Source organism: Saccoglossus kowalevskii, chromosome 3 (genome assembly GCF_978046115.1).
Source record: "Saccoglossus kowalevskii chromosome 3, keSacKowa6.1, whole genome shotgun sequence".
Taxonomy (NCBI): Eukaryota; Metazoa; Hemichordata; class Enteropneusta; family Harrimaniidae; genus Saccoglossus; species Saccoglossus kowalevskii.
The window spans coordinates 16384144-16401808 of NC_140643.1; the positions used below are offsets into that span (position 1 = coordinate 16384144).

Below are 17665 nucleotides of genomic sequence, written 5' to 3' on the forward strand. Positions count from 1 at the left end.
AAACAAATAATTAAATCTATAAGCACCTACAATATTTAAATACAGAATCAAATAAAAAGCATCGTGTTCACAACTGCTTTTTGTGTGTCTTTAGAGCAAAAAATCTGTGAACATGTTACTACAACAACATATTAAAAAATAGCAGAGTTTAAACCCTCCTTGAAGGGGGTATCAACACTGGCGTAAATATTCCATAATAGTTATGCCGGCGTAAAAACAGATGAGAACATGTTACACTAGTGTAAAGAGGCTTAATACGACACCTACGACCATTTGCAAAAAGTGTTTAAGTGTATTGACGTCTTGAACTGAATTTTAGTGCTTGGTCGATTGTATATAACAGCTTAGCTTATTTCAACGTAGGTGGGCATGTTATGTGTGTCAAATATCAAGTCAGTTTAGGTTGCTATAAGCCTGTATATGTTGTTAAACTCAAAACATGCTGAATAGTGAAAAGAAATTAGCTCCATTTTCCAACAAGTTTATACGCATGTATATCATTATGGCATTATACATGGCCCAGAAATGTTAATTAGCTAATATCGGTACTGCCGCAAAGAAAAAGTACACAAAATGAGACAATATATGGTCAACCTTATCTTTATCTTTTTAATTACCGGGCACAATTTGCATTGACGTAAACTTTTTCTAGCATGACATGGTAAAGTACCAAGCTTTTATCCAAGGAATCAGGAATGGGTTGTATTATTGTGTATATTTCCTATTTAGGATAATTATGTTGGATTTAATAATGGTTTTAATTAGTACATGCACATGACAACTAATCGTCACAACAGAGGATGTCCTATTGTTTGTGTATTTACTAACATCACACGCACTGTCATATGGGCGTATCTTAAGTACTTTAGTATTGATAATATAATTTTGTCAAATTGTTGTCATAGCTGGTCTATCAACGCAGGCTTATGCTAGAGAAGCCATCTATTAAACATGTATGGTGTGTATTCTCATTGAGTGGGACACTCCATATGCATCTATGTCAAGACTTCGTTTTTAAAAAGGTGGTGCTCTTTGTCAGTTTATGAGTCCAGATCCCATATGACATATATAACGCGTGAAAAAAAGACTAAAATGTAAATACAAACCCAATAAACAACACAGGTTAGATACTACATTAAACTCCCCCAAGGCTACAATGTGAAGACTTGAAAAGCAGGCCTATTTAGGATTCGCACTACAAGTAAATTCCAAATTTTGACAACAAAAACGTGAAAAGCTACAAAAACGTGAAAAGCTAGGCTATTTTACACAACAGCTAATTAGCCATGTAACCAGAAATTTCTATAAAATGAATAAAATGATTTTTTTCATTTTTTTTTTTAAATCAAATAATATACAGTATCATCACAGCAGTTGAAAGTCTCAAAACGAAGCAATATTAGACAAGACGATCCAGCAGAGTATGTACTCAATCCATTTCAAAACCATCTAGTTTTCAAAAAAAAATCAAAAACATGCATTCTTTGTGCAATTTTTTTTTTTTTTAAATAGAGGGGACCCAGCATCTTTATCCAAACCATAGCGTAAAACCTATAAAGGTCTATAGTAATGTTGTAAGTTGCTTTAGGGAAAATTACAATCCTGTGCAGACTTAAACAGTTCAGTCAGTAAACAAGATAAAATCTGAAAATAGTTGAAGCTATTTACGGATGACCCAGGTTGGATGCAGTAGTACTATTAAACTCCAATGAAATAACATTCAGGATATATTACATGAAAGCCATTGGTACAGAAATTTAATATAACAAAGTGCTAATTACCCAATCTTTAAAACATGTATATGAAAAACATCTCAATCTTTAAATTAATAAATCTACTTCAATCAATCTCTCCTCGACACTGAACTTGACATTGCCTCAATTACTTGACTGATCGATACAGATGAAGGTAAATCCCTCATGAACCAAAGTCAATTTTAGTCACAGTTTCTAAAGAATTCACTGCATATTTTTTGCCATGTCTTTTTTTTATTTAAAACGTGTTGATGAGAAATTATGTTTTATTTGCTCTAAAAGTTTACAAAGAAAATTATCAAAAAATACAAAAAAAAATATTGCAAATTACCACAAAATTCTGGCCGGAAAAATAACGATGTTCATGGGATTAAAAGAATTGGACTCAATTTATCGTAATAACAGTCAATGTACATATGACGATCCATCTATTAATCAGAAAACGCTGACCTTGAAAAATACTGAGGACACGGACGTTACAGCTTCAATAGGTGTGACATACAAATTGAAAGCAAAATTGACTACATAGTACGCAGGCAACAAAAAACATACTGAATTATTCAGCCCACTACACTGTGAAATAATAAAAATATCTTGTAAACATATGTTGTCCGGTGATATTGAGAATTAGTTTCTAAGGTCCCCCACAAAATTTAAACAAAAACAACGGTTATTTCAACTGCTTTTATTTTAATGATTTAAAAGTCAATTTACTGTCTCCCTTGTTCTATTTTAATTCCTCTCGTTAAGACACTTAATCAAACACGGGTATGGGTGCACATTTCAAATGGACGAGATGCATCACACCCAATCTGCCAGGTGTAACTAATTTAATTCAATTTCACAATATTGCAAAAATGATGTTTCGCAGACGTAATTAGATCCCATGTTACATGTAATTAATTTGGGAGGAAAAAAAGAAGCGCATACTGGTCCAAAGTAACCAATGCTAGAGGGATGACTTGTATTTTATACGTTTTGGGGTTGGTTTTGGTGATGTAATCAATATTTTAACAGCATGCAAATGTCATGGCAAAATTAAGTAATACTTTGTGTCATATGTATTTAATTTTTTTTTTTTTTTTACATTTAATGCGTATTTCAGCAAATGTCATTATTTGCAGGTAGAACCTAAAGACTGCTCTTTCTTTTTTTTTCTTTTTTTGAACTTATTAATTATTGATATCATGTTAAGGAATGTAGTAAGCACACCTGGGTCGTCTCAGAGTTTTGACAGGGTTTGACGATGAATAAATTTCATTGTATCTACATACTTAATAAATATTAATTTATCATATCATAGTGAGTTCATAATTTATTTTTTAACAGCTAAGTGCCTACGTGAGACACGTCACGGCTATTTCTACTAAAACTGAACATCGAATGCAATTATTCTCCAACATTGACTGCCCACCCTTTTTTTTTCTTTTATTATCTTCGTCACATTATTCTGACATACGCATAGTAATTTCTCATAAACTGCCATTTTCATTTCTTGCTTCCATATGATTGATCATGGTATGCAAAAGAGACAGGCTGGGGGCTTGGAGGGAAATGCACAACCAGGATTTATTCTTGTTCTTTTCTTCTTTAGCAAAAAGGAAATTCAAATAACTTGAAATTCAACATAGGAAAGAATATTTCCGATATAACAAAAACTATTCAATAGTCATACAGAATATTGACAAATTGCATTTCAAAATAGCTTCTTTTTTTTCAATATTCAGAATAAATTTATTATTTTGTTTCTTTTATTGTTTGCATTTTTGGGCATTATTGTACAGTTCTAGTTTCATGAATAATTTAAATCTGATTCAAACAAAAGTTTAGGAAATAAATGAATAACACATTTACTACCATTGACTGCGTTCGGACTACATTGTACTTAGAATTATTTTTATTTAAAATTAATTAACGTAATTGATTTTCTGTTTCAATCTAAGTAATTTGGACACAATGTCAATAAAAAAAAAGTAAGAATGTACCAACCTGACATGCATTGTACAGCAATTGATGTTCAAACTTCTTAACTCCGAGAATATTTTGGAACATCTCGTACAATTGTTCCTTGCTGAGAATAAGCTCCGAGGCAGCAGTGGCTGCCAACCTTTGGGGTTGTCTGCGTTGATCTTCCTCCCCCCTATAAATGGAATCGAACTTTGACATCCATGAACTGAGCACGGTTTCTTTGCTCAGGCCATCAATCTCGGGTAAGCTTCTGACCCGCTTCTCAATGTTATTTTTGAAGACTTCCCTGAAATCATTGGATGAGCAGCCCCCGCTCTGAACCATCATAGCAACCCTGTCGCTCTTCAGAAACACCTCGAAGTAACTCTGCACCGCGTTACAGAACGCCTCATCAGCGACAATTTGCGTTTCCCCGTTTATAAATGCCCGAAATCTCTCCTTGATGGTTTCGAGTTGCTGTTTGGTCACTTTGGTTTGCCTCCTTGCCATATCCGTCGGCTGTTTGGCGTTGAATGGATAAGCAATGCATCTCGCGACAAATACGTACAATTGCAGGCGTTTCTTTCTATCTTCCTCTTCTTTCTCCAGTCGTTCTGTTTCTTCTCGTTCCTTTTCACTGATCACAGATGGACTAGGACTGGCCGGACGGGCAATGGTCTGACCTCTTGTCTGCGCCTGTAGACTGTCGTTACTCGATGCACTATTGCGGATGGTACCTGTCTGACTCGGCACAGATAAAGTGTCGGTTGTTTCATCCTCCACTGTTTCAGTGTCCGATTCCTCTTCGCTGGACGATGGGTTTAACATTGTCCTTTACTTGCAGCTGGTCGATCAAACCTGTTAAGTTTCTCGATCGTCAATTTTGGCGTTTTTTTTCGCCCAACAACCTGCCGGGAGTAGAAAAAAAATCCAACCACAATATTTTGGCTGCATGGAGCATGCGCACAGAAGAGGAATCGCTTAGCATGTTGGGAAAAGTGGGAGGGGGCGGCAAGGTGTTCCTTCGCGCTTTTCAACCACAACAAATGTAACTTCCTGGGAAGCAATACTTTTCCGTCTAACTATTTTTATTTTATTTTATAAATTTACATATTAATTTGTTTAGCTATTTAACCCATTCATTCGTTCATTGATTTAAATATGATTGCAATTTGATAGTATCAATTTACCCGACAACTCACCCGTACCCCGACACACTACAGCCCAATATAACGCGAGGACTTTACATAATAATAATAATAATAATAACAATAATAATAATAATAATATTATTATTATTATTATTATTATTATTATTATTATTATTATTAATAATAATAATAATAATAATAATAATAATAATAAAGTTATTTATTTAATAAAATATAATAAGAATTAAAGTAATTGTTTTTATTCATTTTGAGGCAGCTGGTAGTATTTTTTTCAAGTTGTTCTCTCGGATTTTAAAACAATCATGTATGTACTTAGCAATTTGAGGAGCTAATTTTTTACTACTATTGTTTAGTATTGCAACTATTTTTTCTTTGTCAGGAAGTTTGGGAGGTAGCATACAATTTTCGTTTAATTGACAAAACTGACATTTTCTTTTTGAAATGTCAATGTTTTTATGTCTTCCAGTTTCTATTCCTAACGCATGAACACTAATTCTTAGTTTGGTCATGGATGGCCTGTGGAAGGGACTCGGATTTTGCACTGTTTCTAAATATTGTTCAAAAGTGGATTTTGTTTTTAGATGTCTGTATGTGCGGAGTTTATTCTGATGTTTTGTTCCCTTATTATCATCATATATTGAATCTAAACAGTATGTTTGAAAGCTTTTCAGAGACTGATTTAGACTGATTCGTACTTCTCACTACGAGATAGCACACATTTGGTCGTTACGCAGAGTCTACTTCTTATGATTTGCACTTAAATGAGTTACACGTGCAAATACGGAGGGGGCAAGGGGTAGCTGGTACAGGTTACAGGAAATAAAAACGGTATTTTACGTTTTTACAGGAAATAAAATGAAAGTTCATTTACAGCAAAAAAAGGTTTTTACACTTTACAGATAATGCAAATTCCTAATTACATTTTTATCAGTTTTTTGATAATTTATGTTTGTGTATCAAAATTGGAAATTGGTACGAATTACGACATTTAATTTGGAGAATGCTTTATACGCTTACAAAAATAAGATCTTTGTACAAATTACGGACGAATAAAATAGCTGATTACATTTCACACCTTGCCCACCTCTACGAATTTACGTACATTATTTATTTAAATTACATTATTACGAAAATAAAAAAAAAAATTATTACAGCTTACACAAATCCCATACGTCATGGCATATCACTAGTCGAGTCATGTATCATGGTGGTGCGGGTGCAGTTTACGTACATAAGAAATAATCCCTCGGTGTACAAATGTACTTGGGTGCTTGAGAAACAGTCCTTGAGCGATGTACTTGGAAATATAACAAACGGTCCCAGTGCTTCCAGGTATGTGAAAAACAATTCCCCATGTACTACTCATAGTAACCAACTACATCTGGCCAAGAATATGAAAAACAACCCCCTCTCAAGTGTACCCAAGTATATGAAAAGAAAATCACGGTGTATCCGTATATATGAAAATCGACACTATCAAGTGTGCCGAAGTGTCACGTGTGAAAACCGTCACCAATTCCCAACGTACAAGGAAATATGAAAAATACAATCTCATATTTCTTTTCTCATTAAATACAGAAAAATTAAAAAATACTTTTAATTTTCGACAATCCAGAATGCAAACAACCATATAGTATTATACAAGTGTATATAGGAAAAACCGAGGGACAGAGGGGGGTGTACTGTGAGCAACTACCGATGTCCCGTCAGGGACACTTATACACTGGCTGTTTTAATTTAATTCGAAATAATGGGCAAGGTCAACCTAATTTCCCCCATCTACATAATATGCTTTAATTAACCCTGGCAATGTAAATTAAAAAAAAAAATCCGTACCAAGGTAAAAACAAAACGGCACTCCCTTGTAAATGGGAAACATTCCCCCAGCGAACTCTGTGTACCCAGGTATTAAATGAAAAATAATCCCCAATATACCCAGGTAAATGAAAAACAAGATCCCTGTATCCAGGAAAATGAAACAATCCCCCTGTACAAAAGTAAATGAAACACAACACTCCCTATAGCCAAGTTAATGAGAAACAATCCTTCACTGAACCCAGGTAAATGAGAAATACCCAGTATACTGTGGTAAACGAGAAACAATTCTTAGTGTAGCCAGATAAATGAGACATGATAAATCCTACAGTTCACTGAGGTAAATAAGAACCCCCTCCATGCCTATGTAGATGAGAAGCAACCCTCACAGTATACCCAGGTCAATGAGAAATAATCCTCTAGTGTGCCCAGGTATATGAGAAACAATCTCCGTGTACCCACCAGGTATATGAGAAACAACCCACAGTGTGCCCAGATAAATGAGAACTAACCCTGCAGTGTACCCGGATGAATGCAAAAACAATTCCAAATGAACCCAGGTACATGAAAACAATCCACAGTGAGCCCGGGTAAATGAAAAACAACATCCCCCTGTACCTAGGTAAATGAAACACAACACGATACCCAAGTTTATGAGAATCAATATCCAGTATACTGTGGTAAACCGACGAAAAAAACAATCCTGCAGTTCACTGAGGTAAAAAGGAACCCCCTTTCGTACATATACCCAGGTAAATGAGACACAACCCCACATTATAGCTAGGTATATGAGAAACAATCCTCCATATGCCCAGGTAAATGAGACACAACCCCACATTATAGCCAGGTATATGAGAAACAATCCTCCATATGCCCAGGTAAATGAGACATAACCCCACATTATAGCCAGGTATATGAGAAACAATCCTCCATATGCCCAGGTAAATGAGACACAACCCCACATTATAGCCAGGTATATGAGAAACAATCCTCCATATGCTCGGGTAAATGAGACACAACCCCGCATTATAGCCGGGTATATGAGAAACAATCCTCCATATGCCCAAGTAAATGATACACAACCCCACATTATAGCCAGGTATATGAGAAACAATCCTCCATATGCTCAGGTAAATGAGACACAACCCCACATTATAGCCAGGTATATGAGAAACAATCCTCCATATGCCCAGGTAAATGATACACAACCCCACATTATAGCCAGGTATATGAGAAACAATCCTCCATATGCCCAGGTAAATGAGACATAACCCCACATTATAACCAGGTATATGAGAAAAAATCCTCCATATGCCCAGGTAAATGAGACACAACCCCACATTATAGCCAGGTATATGAGAAAAAATCCTCCATATGCCCAGGTAAATGAGACACAACCCCACATTATAGCCAGGTATATGAGAAACAATCCTCCATATGCTCAGGTAAATGAGACACAACCCCACATTATAGCCAGGTATATGAGAAACAATCCTCCATATGCTCAGGTAAATGAGACACAACCCCACATTATAGCCGGGTATATGAGAAACAATCCTCCATATGCCCAGGTAAATGAGACACAACCCCACATTATAGCCGGGTATATGAGAAACAATCCTCCATATGTCCAGGTAAATGAGACACAACCCCGCATTATAGCCAGGTGTATGAGAAACAATCCTCCATATGCTCAGGTAAATGAGACACAACCCCACATTATAGCCAGGTAAATGAGAAACAATCCTCCATATGCTCAGGTAAATGAGACACAGCTCCACATTATAGCCAGGTAAATGAGAAACAATGCTCCATATGCTCAGGTAAATGAGACACACCCCCACATTATAGCTAGGTATATGAGAAACAATCCTCCATATGCCCAGGTAAATGAGACACAACCCCACATTATAGCCAGGTATATGAGAAACAATCCTCCATATGCCCAGGTAAATGAGACACAATCCCACATTATAGCCAGGTATATGAGAAACAATCCTCCATATGTCCAGGTAAATGAGACACAACCCCACATTATAGCCAGGTATATGAGAAACAATCCTTCATATGCCCAGGTAAATGAGACACAACCCCACATTATAGCCAGGTAAATGAGAAACAATCCTCCATATGCCCAGGTAAATGAGACACAACCCCACATTATAGCTAGGTAAATGAGAAACAATCCTCCATATGCTCAGGTAAATGAGACACAACCCCACATTATAGCCAGGTATATGAGAAACAATCCTCCATATGCTCAGGTAAATGAGACACAACCCCGCATTATAGCCAGGTAAATGAGAAACAATGCTCCATATGCTCAGGTAAATGAGACACAACCCCACATTATAGCTAGGTAAATGAGAAACAATCCTCCATATGCTCAGGTAAATGAGACACAACCCCACATTATAGCTAGGTAAATGAGAAACAATCCTCCATATGCTTAGGTAAATGAGACACAACCCCACATTATAGCTAGGTAAATGAGAAACAATCCTCCATATGCTTAGGTAAATGAGACACAACCCCACATTATAGCCAGGTATATGAGAAACAATCCTCCATATGCCCAGGTAAATGAGACACAACCCCACATTATAGCTAGGTATATGAGAAACAACGCTCCATATGCTCAGGTAAATGAGACACAACCCCACATTATAGCCAGGTATATGAGAAACAATCCTCCATATGCCCAGGTAAATGAGACATAACCCCACATTATAGCCAGGTATATGAGAAACAATCCTCCATATGTCAAGGTAAATGAGACACAACCCCACATTATAGCCAGGTATATGAGAAACAATCCTCCATATGCTCGGGTAAATGAGACACAACCCCGCATTATAGCCGGGTATATGAGAAACAATCCTCCATATGCCCAGGTAAATGATACACAACCCCACATTATAGCCAGGTATATGAGAAACAATCCTCCATATGCTCAGGTAAATGAGACACAACCCCACGTTATAGCCAGGTATATGAGAAACAATCCTCCATATGCCCAGGTAAATGAGACATAACCCCACATTATAACCAGGTATATGAGAAAAAATCCTCCATATGCCCAGGTAAATGAGACACAACCCCACATTATAGCCAGGTATATGAGAAACAATCCTCCATATGCTCAGGTAAATGAGACACAACCCCACATTATAGCCGGGTATATGAGAAACAATCCTCCATATGCCCAGGTAAATGAGACACAACCCCACATTATAGCCAGGTATATGAGAAACAATCCTCCATATGTCCAGGTAAATGAGACACAACCCCGCATTATAGCCAGGTATATGAGAAACAATCCTCCATATGCTCAGGTAAATGAGACACAACCCCACATTATAGCCAGGTAAATGAGAAACAATCCTCCATATGCCCAGGTAAATGAGACACAACCCCACATTATAGCCAGGTATATGAGAAACAATCCTCCATATGCCCAGGTAAATGAGACATAACCCCACATTATAGCCAGGTATATGAGAAACAATCCTCCATATGCCCAGGTAAATGAGACACAACCCCACGTTATAGCCAGGTATATGAGAAACAATCCTCCATATGCTCGGGTAAATGAGACACAACCCCGCATTATAGCCGGGTATATGAGAAACAATCCTCCATATGCCCAAGTAAATGATACACAACCCCACATTATAGCCAGGTATATGAGAAACAATCCTCCATATGCTCAGGTAAATGAGACACAACCCCACATTATAGCCAGGTATATGAGAAACAATCCTCCATATGCCCAGGTAAATGATACACAACCCCACATTATAGCCAGGTATATGAGAAACAATCCTCCATATGCCCAGGTAAATGAGACATAACCCCACATTATAACCAGGTATATGAGAAAAAATCCTCCATATGCCCAGGTAAATGAGACACAACCCCACATTATAGCCAGGTATATGAGAAAAAATCCTCCATATGCCCAGGTAAATGAGACACAACCCCACATTATAGCCAGGTATATGAGAAACAATCCTCCATATGCTCAGGTAAATGAGACACAACCCCACATTATAGCCAGGTATATGAGAAACAATCCTCCATATGCTCAGGTAAATGAGACACAACCCCACATTATAGCCGGGTATATGAGAAACAATCCTCCATATGCCCAGGTAAATGAGACACAACCCCACATTATAGCCGGGTATATGAGAAACAATCCTCCATATGTCCAGGTAAATGAGACACAACCCCGCATTATAGCCAGGTGTATGAGAAACAATCCTCCATATGCTCAGGTAAATGAGACACAACCCCACATTATAGCCAGGTAAATGAGAAACAATCCTCCATATGCTCAGGTAAATGAGACACAGCTCCACATTATAGCCAGGTAAATGAGAAACAATGCTCCATATGCTCAGGTAAATGAGACACACCCCCACATTATAGCTAGGTATATGAGAAACAATCCTCCATATGCCCAGGTAAATGAGACACAACCCCACATTATAGCCAGGTATATGAGAAACAATCCTCCATATGCTCAGGTAAATGAGACACAACCCCACATTATAGCTAGGTAAATGAGAAACAATCCTCCATATGCTTAGGTAAATGAGACACAACCCCACATTATAGCTAGGTAAATGAGAAACAATCCTCCATATGCTTAGGTAAATGAGACACAACCCCACATTATAGCCAGGTATATGAGAAACAATCCTCCATATGCCCAGGTAAATGAGACACAACCCCACATTATAGCTAGGTATATGAGAAACAACGCTCCATATGCTCAGGTAAATGAGACACAACCCCACATTATAGCCAGGTATATGAGAAACAATCCTCCATATGCCCAGGTAAATGAGACATAACCCCACATTATAGCCAGGTATATGAGAAACAATCCTCCATATGTCAAGGTAAATGAGACACAACCCCACATTATAGCCAGGTATATGAGAAACAATCCTCCATATGCTCGGGTAAATGAGACACAACCCCGCATTATAGCCGGGTATATGAGAAACAATCCTCCATATGCCCAGGTAAATGATACACAACCCCACATTATAGCCAGGTATATGAGAAACAATCCTCCATATGCTCAGGTAAATGAGACACAACCCCACGTTATAGCCAGGTATATGAGAAACAATCCTCCATATGCCCAGGTAAATGAGACATAACCCCACATTATAACCAGGTATATGAGAAAAAATCCTCCATATGCCCAGGTAAATGAGACACAACCCCACATTATAGCCAGGTATATGAGAAACAATCCTCCATATGCTCAGGTAAATGAGACACAACCCCACATTATAGCCGGGTATATGAGAAACAATCCTCCATATGCCCAGGTAAATGAGACACAACCCCACATTATAGCCAGGTATATGAGAAACAATCCTCCATATGTCCAGGTAAATGAGACACAACCCCGCATTATAGCCAGGTATATGAGAAACAATCCTCCATATGCTCAGGTAAATGAGACACAACCCCACATTATAGCCAGGTAAATGAGAAACAATCCTCCATATGCTCAGGTAAATGAGACACAGCTCCACATTATAGCCAGGTAAATGAGAAACAATGCTCCATATGCTCAGGTAAATGAGACACAACCCCACATTATAGCTAGGTATATGAGAAACAATCCTCCATATGCCCAGGTAAATGAGACACAATCCCACATTATAGCCAGGTATATGAGAAACAATCCCCCATATGTCCAGGTAAATGAGACACAACCCCACATTATAGCCAGGTATATGAGAAACAATCCTTCATATGCCCAGGTAAATGAGACACAACCCCACATTATAGCCAGGTAAATGAGAAACAATCCTCCATATGCCCAGGTAAATGAGACACAACCCCACATTATAGCTAGGTAAATGAGAAACAATCCTCCATATGCTCAGGTAAATGAGACACAACCCCACATTATAGCCAGGTATATGAGAAACAATCCTCCATATGCTCAGGTAAATGAGACACAACCCCGCATTATAGCCAGGTAAATGAGAAACAATGCTCCATATGCTCAGGTAAATGAGACACAACCCCACATTATAGCTAGGTAAATGAGAAACAATCCTCCATATGCTCAGGTAAATGAGACACAACCCCACATTATAGCTAGGTAAATGAGAAACAATCCTCCATATACTTAGGTAAATGAGACACAACCCCACATTATAGCTAGGTAAATGAGAAACAATCCTCCATATGCTTAGGTAAATGAGACACAACCCCACATTATAGCCAGGTATATGAGAAACAATCCTCCATATGCCCAGGTAAATGAGACACAACCCCGCATTATAGCCAGGTAAATGAGAAACAATGCTCCATATGCTCAGGTAAATGAGACACAACCCCACATTACAGCCAGGTAAATGAGAAACAAGCCTCCACATGCCCAGGTAAATGAGACACAACCCCACATTATAGCCAGGTATATGAGAAACAATCCTCCATATGCTCAGGTAAATGAGACACAACCCCACATTACAGCCAGGTAAATGAGAAACAAGCCTCCACATGCCCAGGTAAATGAGACACAACCCCACATTATAGCCAGGTAAATGAGAAAAAATCCTCCATATGCTCAGGTAAATGAGACACAACCCCGCATTATAGCCAGGTATATGAGAAACAATCCTCCATATGCTCAGGTAAATGAGACACAACCCCACATAAAGCCAGGTATATGAGAAACAATCCTCCATATGCCCAGGTAAATGAGACACAACCCCACATTATAGCCAGGTAAATGAGAAACAACCCTCCATATGCTCAGGTAAATGAGACACAACCCCACATTATAGCCAGGTATATGAGAAACAATCCTCCATATGCTCAGGTAAATGAGACACAACCCCACATTATAGCCAGGTATATGAGAAACAATCCTCCATATGCTCAGGTAAATGAGACACAACCCCGCATTATAGCCAGGTATATGAGAAACAATCCTCCATATGCTCAGTAAATGAGACACAACCCCACATTATAGCTAGGTATATGAGAAACAATGCTCCATATGCCCAGGTAAATGAGACACAACCCCACATTATAGCCAGGTATATGAGAAACAATCCTCCATATGCCCAGGTAAATGAGACACAACCCCACATTATAGCCAGGTATGTGAGAAACAATCCTCCATATGCTCAGGTAAATGAGACACAACCCCACATTATAGCCGGGTATATGCGAAACAATCCTCCATATGCTCAGGTAAATGAGACACAACCCCACGTTATAGCCAGGTATATGAGAAACAATCCTCCATATGCCCAGGTAAATGAGACACAGCCCCACATTATAGCCAGGTATATGAGAAACAATCCTCCATATGCTCAGGTAAATGAGACACAACTCCACATTATAGCCAGGTAAATGAGAAATTACTCCCCAGTGTGTCCAAATAAATGGGAAAAATCCTCCAGTGTGCCCGGGTAAATGAGAAACAAACCCCGAGTGTACCCAGATAAATAAGAAATAATCCACCAGTGTACCCAGGTGAACTGAATGAGAAACAATCCCCGACAATGACAACAAATCACCACTGAGCCCAGATAAATGGGAAGCAACATTCTCCTGTACTTATAGGCAAATGGGAAACAATCCCCAGTGTACCTAGGTAAATAAAACACACACACCTCAAGAAACAAGAAACTTCCTATACCTGAGTGAATGAGAAACAGTGGCGGTGGCACAGGGGGCCCTCTCGAAAAAAATGTTGGGGGCGTGGCATCTACAAAATCAAGCTGAAACCCCTTGTGTCAGCAAAATTTGCCCCTCAAAATGCAGGGGGTCTAGATTTCAAAATTGTTAAGGAGAGAATGCCCGGACCTCCCTAGTAAGGTCGCGCCTTGGCGCGAGGTTGATGAGCAGATCTCGCCCCTCCGTGCAAAATTTCGTGACGCCGCCTTTGAGAAGCAATCCTCAGTGTATCCAGATAAATGGTAAATGGTTTGTATTTGTTAGCGTTTTATACTACCTGTCCAAGACGATATGAGAAACTGCTCTATCTGTGAATGCATTAGGCTACCATCATGAACCTGGTACATGTGAAACAACCACCCTCTCGATGTATAAAAAGAGACGCTACCACCGTGAACCGAATACACGAGCCGAGAACCAACAATGTATACGAGTGGCCTCACTGTGGATCAACCTATGAAACGTCATCTGTAGTAAAATTCATTCACTTTCATGTTGATTGCGAGTCCGTTTCTGGGTACATTCAAGGGATGGGTATTAGTGACGATTTGCTCAATTATCTGATTTGATGAGCCAAGTTCTGCCAACTTGTACAAGTTGGCTCATCATCACAAATCCAACTGAAACTGCCGTTATCTCTTTACAAAAAAAATCCATGTGTGTGTGTTTTTATATAGTTCCCGCCACATCGTTTTATTATCTGGATTTTCAGTTAAACGGGAAGAAATTTTCAAGATATTAACCCCCCCCTCCAATAGAGCCACATTTATTACTAGTAACTTTGTAATCCATGTAAAGTGATATCACTGTAGTATTAGGGCGTTTATCTGAAAACATATTTGGTCCGGGATCCCAGTTGTTGTTTTTTTACGTATGATATCATAGACCAATAAGCAATATATACCCAAAGTATCGGCAAGACTTTCAGGGAACTGTACTGATTAAAATTAAAATGTTGTTGTATGCGGAGGAACAGTATACAATTGTGCATTCTTTGTGTAACACACATCCCACTTCAAATATTTATTTCAAATTACCACGGTGAAACAGTCAGTTTAATAGTCACGGGATGAGGTCAATGATTCACATTATATGGGTTCGTTGGACTCTCTATGACCTTTCGAAATGTCACCAACGCGTGGTCTATTCTGAGACCCATTCATCGATACAATTGGGGGTATTTGTGATAGAAATGTAAACTTACACCCTATACCCAATTTCTTGTGGTGAGACTATCATACGACTCAAGTACTACCAGCACTAGTCAGTACGTTACAGTACTGGCATCCGCTTATACTTGGTTCACACAAAGCGATATCCATAGTAGTCCCGACGGTGTTCCAGGCAAAGGGGCGCTACCAAATCCGGCACTCTCATATAAATTCTACGTCATTTTCGTTCGCAAATGGCCTACTTTTTGCCCGAACATTTTCTAGATGTGGGTGCACTTTTTCAGGAAAAAATCCGTAGACACATACAAAATTTCGAAAAACTAAAAAAATAAGGTTTTGGGGCTTAATTTTTGCAAATATCTGTGTGAAAATGTGCTTGTGCGTGGTGGGGTAGTTTTTTCCCCATTAAACACAAAAAACGGGACACGCACACGCATACTAGTATATGAATGTACGGGAGACACTACTATCCGTAGTGTAAGCCTTGTGAAACCCTGCGGCTGATCGAAACAGCCGAATCGAGATATGTTGCCAAAAATAACTGGGCATAGTTTCCATTCAATAACTTGTAGCCACACACAAATGTATATCAATCAATCTATCAATCAATATGTATCGACGTGTTATTTTACAGAACCACATACATGTATACCATAATAGAACAATGTTTGTTCTAAATTCTCCAAGTCTAAGACACCAGAGAAAATAACGCATGCATTGTCTATTCCAATGCTACGATAGAATGCATTTCTGTCATTTATATTTTTGAAATTGTTTACATTCGTAATTCATTTTTAATGGATAGTGCATTTCAACTGCCGTTTCCCTAGTTTCAACGCGTTCATACTATGATCCAAACAAGTTACAGGATCCCCTAAAGCCTGTGTACATGCACCGTGTGTCGGTAGTGATGCCAGTTCAACCATGGAGCTGATTTTAGCTCCATGGTTCAACGCACCTCGACGACAGATGGGCGAACGTAAATCTGCCAAAATAAAACAACAGAACCGCCACGGCCTTGCTTATTAGGGCTCAATGCGTGCCAGGGCTCTTATTCATTTTTTTCCTCAATACACTTTCTCGGAGCCCATACCAGTGATATTGACGACAGGACGCCAGCACCCGGGTTCAGCACTGTCACATGACATGTAAGGTCACCAACGTTAACATTTACGTTCGTCGTAATTTATGAGTAAACGTTTCAGTTACTGCCACTTAATGCTCCACGACACTAATTTTAATCCTGCAGATGTTATTTATCACGTTGGCCAAATAAATTAAATAGTTTATTGTAACACATTCCCTTTACACCATGTACATACATGAATACTCGAAATATGTATTCCATTACAAATCATCACAGGCTGAAGTAAAACAAAAATCAATCAGTGACACATGAGGTGGATTTTGTTGAAAACAAACAAGGTGGCCTCAGTGACGTAGTATCGTATTATTTTCCCGCTTACAAATAATAATTATATATGTGGATAATTATATATTTCTACGAACGCGGTTTGTGGCCCGGGCACTTGGCTGGTATATATATTCTGCAAATCAAAAACAATCCCCTTCCACTGGCATCTGCGTAGTCGTACCAAATTATTATTTTCCCCTTTGCAAATTAACAAGTGTGGATAATTGTATATTTCTACGAACACTGTTTGTGGTTCGGGCATTTGGCTGTATAGGTGTTAAAAACAACCCCTTTCCATTGATTTTGAAATAAAATTTACTCCATTTTTGAATAAAATACGGACGGAAAAAAAATCACCATTACTTCACAGAAAACATAAGTAATTTCAAAGAAACGCTGCCTTCTCATTCTGTTCGCGCGCACTTGAGCATTTTATCCGACTCGGGTGGAACTTCCAAAACGGGGGCTTCCACTGCCAAAACACTCCTCTAGTGTTAAAAAAAGTACCCTTTCTTGGTTTACGCACATGTCTACCTTTTGACCAGCTAAGTGACCCCGGGGTTTGTGGATATGACAGACATTTTCTGGAAACGAAAATTCACTGGGATGAAACGCCGTCTACAATCTAACAAAGCTTTACACTTGAATAATTACTATCATTTC

At 38.5% G+C, this 17665-nt stretch overlaps 1 protein-coding gene across 2 annotated transcripts in view; it reads right to left on the reverse strand.

Moving 5' to 3' along the window:
• Positions 1 to 4692, reverse strand: part of LOC100372028 (calcium-dependent secretion activator 1-like) — a 76880-nt gene extending 72188 nt beyond the window's left edge. For both annotated transcript variants that reach the window (XM_085496824.1, XM_078010913.2), the window contains exon 1: positions 3744 to 4692. In XM_085496824.1, the coding sequence (XP_085352950.1) occupies positions 3744 to 4529 (786 nt within the window). In that variant the 5' untranslated portion in view covers positions 4530 to 4692. The remainder of the gene's footprint in view (positions 1 to 3743) is intronic.
• Between the last annotated feature and the right edge of the window lie 12973 nt (positions 4693 to 17665).